The sequence below is a fragment of the Xenopus laevis genome, chromosome 5L (assembly GCF_017654675.1).
Source record: "Xenopus laevis strain J_2021 chromosome 5L, Xenopus_laevis_v10.1, whole genome shotgun sequence".
Taxonomy (NCBI): Eukaryota; Metazoa; Chordata; class Amphibia; order Anura; family Pipidae; genus Xenopus; species Xenopus laevis.
In genome coordinates, this window is record NC_054379.1 from 18,646,130 (window position 1) to 18,653,653 (window position 7,524).

General features: G+C 43.2%; 1 protein-coding gene across 1 annotated transcript; it reads right to left on the reverse strand.

Moving 5' to 3' along the window:
* Positions 1–700: 700 nt before the first annotated feature.
* LOC108716305 (carbohydrate sulfotransferase 11-like) lies at positions 701–5,419 on the reverse strand. The gene is made up of 2 exons (XM_018262426.2): positions 5,251–5,419; positions 701–1,966 (listed from the first exon to the last, which is right to left on the reverse strand). The coding sequence occupies exons 1-2, from the start codon at positions 5,363–5,365 to the stop codon at positions 1,167–1,169; spliced, it is 915 nt and encodes a 304-aa protein (XP_018117915.2). The 5' UTR covers positions 5,366–5,419; the 3' UTR covers positions 701–1,166.
* Positions 5,420–7,524: the final 2,105 nt, after the last annotated feature.

The following is a 7,524-nucleotide window of genomic DNA, read 5'->3' on the forward strand; positions in this document are numbered from 1 at the left end:
CAGCATCCGGACGAATCCTTCTGCCTGGCTGAACCGGGGAGGGAAATCTAAAACAAGGAAGTAAAAATATATTTTTTTTCGGTATTCGGTCGAATCTTTCACAAAGGATTCGAGGGTTTGGCCGAATCCAAAATAGTGGCTTCAGTTCATCCCTACAGAATAGATTAAAAAAAAACCTGTTACAAATTTTAGATTTGGTGTAAAAATAGGGGGAGCATAGAAGGCCCTGAGATATTGGGTGACAGGTGGAGATCATTTATTACAATATCAGTTGTCTTTTTCTCTCCACTGAAGAAATTTAAAGAGGTGGTTCACCTTTAAGTCAACTTTTAGTAAGTTATAGAATGGCTAATTCTAAGCAGCTTTTTGATTGGTCTTACTTCTTTTTTATAGTTTTTGAATTATTTGCCATCTCCTGACTCTTTCCGGTTTTCAAACGGGTCATTGACGACAACTAAAAAACAAATGCCCTGTAAGGCTACAAATGTATTGTTATTGCTTCTTTTTATTACTGATCCTTCTATTCAGATCCTCTCCTATTCATATTCCAGTCTCTTATTCAAACCAATGCATGGTTGCTAGGGGAATTTGGACCCTATCAACTGGATTACTGAAATTGCAAACTGGAGAGCTGCTGAATAAAAAGCTAAATTACTCCAAAACCACAAATAATAAAAAATTGCAAAATTGTCTCACAATATAACTCTACGTCGTAGTAAAAGTTTATTTAATAGTGAAGGGGAAAGAGAGTGAATTGTACTTGCTGCCAAAATATTTTCAAGAGACAACCCTACAGTCCAGGCAACAGGGGGACATCTTGGAATTGTGCCAACCATGACAGGTAAACACATTTAACTGGTTTTACTGGTTTTAATAGAACTCCCAGTAGAACACAAAACCTTGTTATGGAAAGCAACCATGATCCATATTAGTCTATAACAGTGGTGCCCAAACTGTAGGACTGGCTCTTCACAATGGGGTTCCCAGTCATCTCTGTGTCCCCTAGAGACTAAGTACCAGCTAGAGTGAAGTTTGCTGGTACTGGGAAGACATTTCAGGTCAACATTTCATTGGTGCCCACGATATTCTTGGAACTAAATTGAGGCCTAAACCAAAAAAGCTTTCAAAAATAAACCTTCAGTGGCCCATCAAACAAACATTATCCTCTAAACGTCACTGAGTTGATCCTTCAGAAGGAATGTTTTGAAAGGAAATGCCTCAAAATCCCAAGTATAAAGCTCAATAATTTGTTCAATATGTTCTATGGTCACTTGTTTGAGTAAATTCTCATTCAGCCACTTGTAGGCCCACTTGGATCCATTGTCCGTTAACACTGGTGCCAACACACTTTCAGGGAGACCCATTCTCTTTATGAGGTGAAGAACCTCTGCATTAAAAAAGTCATACTTTATGATGTAGTCGTATCTAATGAAACACGGATGGCACAGAAACACAATAGGAGTCCAAGAGCCGTCACCATCTTCAGGTTCATCGGTGAGGCCATCTTCAAGAAACTTGTCAAAAGTGTCTTCTCCAGCAAAGTTCTGTAAGTAAGAGGAGACAAGCCTCTCAAATGGGTCTCTGATGAAAAGGACCTTGGTGTAGGATCGGAAAACCTTCTCAAGCGTTGTTAAATTGTAAGCACTCAATTGGTTGGATGGTGTGTCTCTTGGACCATCATGGACAACTGGGCTCTGTATTGTTACATCTGTCCTTTCCTCTATTTGCTTTAGCAGTTCCTCCCAGAGGTCACTCCCTGTAGATGTTGGCTTACAGTACAACATCTGGAGTTTTTGGTTCACTCCCATGGTAGAGAGGAGATCCTCCGCGACTTCTGTTGTTTGTAGGGTGCTCAGATCTGGATGCTCGAGGCAGAAATCTTGCAGAGTCTTCTTCCTCAGTTGTTGAACATGGAGGAAAGTGTCTATGGTGATTGATAGTGAGGGTGACATGGCTTGAGGTTGTGCTGGAAAGAGAAAAGGAGAACTAGAATGACTGGCAACCGACCTACTGGATGGCACAGGACACTGCAATCAAAGGCGTAACTAGATGTTTCTGAGACCCACATCAAATTAAATTTGGTAAGTTGACCTACTGTACCAATATATGTATATATAAAAGTTGGTCATTAATATCAGTCGTTCTGGATCCATTACAGTCCTGGGCCCCATGCAACCGCTTTCTCTGTAGTTACACCCCTGACTGCTATTTATAGTAACAACATGGCAGCTTCCCAGTCAAACAATAGAGAACCACATATCTGTCTATTACAGTTCTGTCCAACTTCTGTGGTACTGAGGGCTGGAATTGTTCTGGTCTACCTGGTGGAGGGCTGATAATGGAAGCCAGTGTTTACCAACCACCATTTTAAAACACACCCATATATCACAAAAAATGTTAAGACTATACTCACATTAATGGTGGTAGCACACAAAAAAAACAAAATGCTTGGTGCAGGGATATCACTTGTCACTCATACTGTATGTGAAAAATCTATTAAATTAAATCCATGTGCCTCCTCCCCTGCGGATAACACAGCAACCCCCAGTGAATGATTAAACAGCTTGGGGATCCCATAACAAGTATTTTCAAATTCTAACAACCCCCTACCAGGCAGAGTATGGCACACTCAGACGGCATAGGACAGGCAGAGTATGGCACACACAGGTAGGGTAGGGCAGGCAGAGTATGGCACACACAGGTAGGGTAGGGCAGGCAGAGTATGGCACACACAGGGAGCATAGGACAGGCAGAGTATGGCACACACAGGTAGGGTAGGACAGGCAGAGTATGGCACACACAGGTAGGGTAGGGCAGGCAGAGTGTGGCACACACAGGGAGCATAGGACAGGCAGAGTATGGCACACACAGGTAGGGCAGGTGCAGGCAGAGTATGGCACACACAGGGAGCATAGGACAGGCAGAGTATGGCACACACAGGTAGGGTAGGACAGGCAGAGTATGGCACACACAGGTAGGGTAGGGCAGGCAGAGTATGGCACACACAGGGAGCATAGGGCAGGCAGAGTATGGCACACACAGGGAGCATAGGACAGGCAGAGTATGGCACACACAGGTAGGGTAGGGCAGGCATAGGCAGAACAGGGTAGGAGACAGGACCACTCTAAGATGAACGGTAAATAATGTACTATGAACAGACACAATGCCAGTGCTTCTCTTACAGTCTGTGAACAGTGTGGGTACTGACAGTCTCAGGGTCTTAGATATGTGAACAATGCAGTTCCTTACAATTGTGAACAATGCAGGGCTTTTACAGCCTGGATCTGAGGTGTAAACAATGCAGGGGCCAGTTGATCTCATTTCCGATACCTTCTGAAGCACAAAGTAAGTGAGTAAGTAATCAAAGCAACCAGACTTCAATGGAGGGTCACACAAGGGGGGGGGGGGCAGATGCAGCCAATTGGACAGCACTGGTCTATTTTATTGAGTTTTACATGGCAGCTTACAGTGCAGATCACATACAGTACATAATACTATACATACCCTATATGGAGAATAGTGGATATGTTGCAAGCAAACAATACACAGTAGGAAGGAAGATACTGTACCTTTATCCCTACAGCAGTACCTGAGCTTCCATCCCCTTTCATATCTGTCCTAGGAGTTACTCACAGCCCGGGAACACATAAGGTTAATCATTGCAAGGAAACAAAGTGATAGCAAAGTTGTATGGCCGTGTATCAGGCAGGCCCGGACTGGCAATCTGTGGGTTCTGGAAAATGCCAGAGGGGCTACTGTAAGTTGCCATAGAAACAAGCGGCACAATTAAACTTATCCCAACACAATTATATTTATATATATATATATATTTATCTACAACCACTTGTAGCATGGCTACTGGAAGTCCAACTCAGCAACATGGTGATTCTGGGAGTCCAGCTCAGCTGAGAGGAGAGTGCTGGGAGTCAGCTAAGGGTGTGTGTGCTGGAGGATGCTAGAAGCACGTGCCAAGCCAATGAGTCACATGACAAAGAAGGCAGTTGCGGAATGCACCATTATCCTATAAAGTGAGTGTGCAGCACAGGTCAGGTCAGGCTGTAGGCAGAGCAGCCAGGGGACAGAATGCACCGCCTGTTCTTTCCTACTGTACAGGAACCCCAAGCCTCCTCATTCATATCCAATAAACACACGTGCACTGCTTCTCACTAGTGATGAGTAAATCTGTCTTGTTATGCTTCGCTGAAAAATTCACAAAACTGCCAAAAAACCTTTTTGTCGTGAATATTTTGTCGCGCATCACTTTTGTAGCAAACAACATTAGTGTCTAGAGTCTTTGGGCCTTTTTTTTCTTATCACCTTGTTTCTGCTTTGGGGCCACCAATAAAAATTGGGAAGGCAAAATCACATATTTCACTTAGTGTATCGCTACACACACATGCCCTACATTTTTACAGAACCTTCTATCCACTAGGCTACAACTCATAGCAATAGAAAAAAAAAGCCTCCCATGTTGCCAATTTCTTAAAAACATCCCTGTGATGTATGCGGCCATTACCTCTGGTCGACTGTACTAACTGGGTACTTTGTATGCCACATTAAAATGAATAAATGGTATATTCACTGTATGTCCTTATATTAACAGTGGGACGGCTCAGATCCCTTTGGTTGAGAGGGGAAGGATAAAATGATGTATGTGTTTGTCACGTGCAGCTTTTTTGTTTTTGCGCAAAGTAAAACAAGCGTGGTGGGGAATTTTTGAGGCAATTTTGTGAAAATTTTCCTGCAAAGCGCAGAAGTTTGCTACAAATCAAAACGACTTCTCACACACATACAAGGCTGATCATATTTGATCTACAACTCCCACCATTACCTGAGAGTCCTGAACTTTCCCTACAATCTCCCGCTCAGCTTTGGGTTGGGTTAGGGCTCACTGGGGAAATGGTCCCCTAGGTCCACCCTGGGTGCAGGTAACTGGGGGGCAGAGCCCAGCAAGACTTGCACCCACCAGAATTTTTTCTAGTTTGGGCAACACAATATAAAGAGAAAATAAAATCTGAAATTGGGAGTGGTTTTTTTTTCCGCCCAGGTTCAGGACTTTTGGGCATTCCTGGAAACTAGAGGGATTCAGCCCAACACAGCTCACTAATGCACCTGCAGTTAGGGGTCCCCTATAGATTTCATACTTTCTGTTACCCCAGGATACAAAACTCTTCCTCCATTCAGTCAAAATAATAACATCCATGAATAAGCAAATTGCCCCATTACTGTTAGCGGGGGGAAAATCAGTACCTGTTTGCTGGGACAAGAGGTGGCTGAGCATCCAAATCCACAGGCAAAGGAATATGATTCCAACCAGGGACACCCGCAAGGCAAACCTCATTCTCATCGCTACAGCCTGCAGCATGACTAGTTCCCTGCACTGGTGACCCTGCTGAACTGGTGCCCACTGGAAAGAACAGAGATAAGGGTTAAAGTTCTGTTTGTTCACTGGGACTTTCTAAATGATTAATCTGAGCCCAGAGCTTTGCTTGTTCCAAACACCTACACGTCTGGGAGGAGGTGGGAAAGGGGCGTAGAGAACTATTTTATTCCATTATTTTTGCTCTCATTAATTTTCTCTCCAGTGTCACATTCATATGGAAACATAAATATAATCATTGCTGTATAATTTATTTCCTCCTGCCAGTCAGCATGTGCTACACTGTGTCTGCCACTAGATGGGGCTGTTAGGTCACAGTACATTTTGCAGCAGAAACCTGTATTGAGTGGAGTATACAGACTGCTGCTAGTACCTACAATAGTTCTGTAATGACAGTCAGTTGCAGTTTAAAAGGTACAAAAGTACATTTTAGAACTAATGATGGTTCTATAGTCTCTACACTGCTGGTTCTGACTGCTGCTGCTCAATATAGCAGAATCCATTTGACAGATGTGTAGGAAACCTGATTTTTTAAACAGGAGTCAGAACCAAAGAGCCAGAAAGGAGAGACAGGCACTGCAATTACATTTAAACTAAACGTAAAAAAAAAAGGCACTGAGAATGTGCAATAAATGGATATCCAGGAGATGCTGGGACAAGAGGTGGCTGAGCATTCAAATCCAGAGGCAAAGGAATATGATTCCAACCAGGGACACCCGCAAGGCAAACCTCATTCTCATCACTACAGCCTGCAGCATGCTTAGAATTATATTTTCTTTCATCATGCAAAAAATAGGGTTTTTTGGGTAAAGTTACCCTTTAACTTCTCGACTTCCAATTCCTCTTTCGTCTCACCTGTAATCTAATAAACTGGTTGGTATTTCAGACCAGTGTAGGTTGCTGAGTTCTACCCCGGCGAGAGGCAGATAAGCCACAGGCTATTGACACTGGCAAGGAATTTGGTAGTTGATTTAAGAATATATTTAAATAGTTGTTCAGTAGCCAGAAATTGTTTGATGTTATTGCACTGCCAATGTTTGACTTTATTTTTATTGTTATATGAGAGTAGACTTATTAACCCAGGAGACCGGATGTGACTGTTCCTTTTCAGTAAACTCATATGGATTCATACATGGAATTCAGTGATTTTGTTGAGCTTCTCAGATTGATTGTTACATCAGACAGTGCACGCTTATAGTTGGATCAAAGTGGAACAAAGGGGAACTTATTGATAGTCAGAGCCTTTCTAAAGTAATATGAAAAGTAGCTTAAAAAAGAGAATCCTTGGGTTACAGACTCCCTGCTCCTCTCTATGTAAGCTGTAGGTTCCATTAGAGTCTTCTAGCCCCACCCAATGTTACAGGCTCCCTGCTCCTCCCCCTGTAGGTTCCATTAGAGTCTTCTAGCCCCACTTAGGGGCAAATTAAACTGCGAAGCGGCTAACGCTAGCGTGAATGCGCCAGCGTAGCGCATTTTCGTTAATTCACCGATTCACTAACGGACGCTGGCGTAAATTCGCTAGTGTTACTTCACACCCTTACGCCTGGTGAATTTGCGCAACGGACGTAACTACGCAAATTCACTAAAGTGCACATTTTTCTGAACGCTGCCTTTTACGCCAGACTTCCTTCGCCACCTCAGACCAGGCGAAGTGCAATAGAGTAGATAGGGATTGCTTCAAAAAAAGTTAAAAAAAATTCTAAGTCCCAAAAAACGCTGGCGTTTTTTCATTTTTTATGGGTGATGGGCTGAAAAAGATCAACATTTTTTTTGGGGCTACCCTCCTTTCCCCCTACATTTCCTAACTCATGGCACCTTAACTATACAGTGGGCACATGTGTAGGGCAAAATAAAAATTTTATTTGCTGTTTTGAAGGTTTACCAGGCTTGTGTAGTGATGCTACATATACCGGTACCTCCATTGTAACTTGAATTTGGCGCCGTATGCAAATTAAGCATCGCTAGCGTAACTTTGTTTTGCTTGGCGAATTAACGCTAGTGCAACCTTACGCTTCCCCTGAGCGCAACTTCGGATTTTAGTGAATTTGCATAGCGCTGGCGAAAATATGCCTGGCGAAGCGCGGCGAAGCGGACGCTGGCGCAACAACGAATCTTAGTGAATGTCCCACTTAATGTTTGAGTTA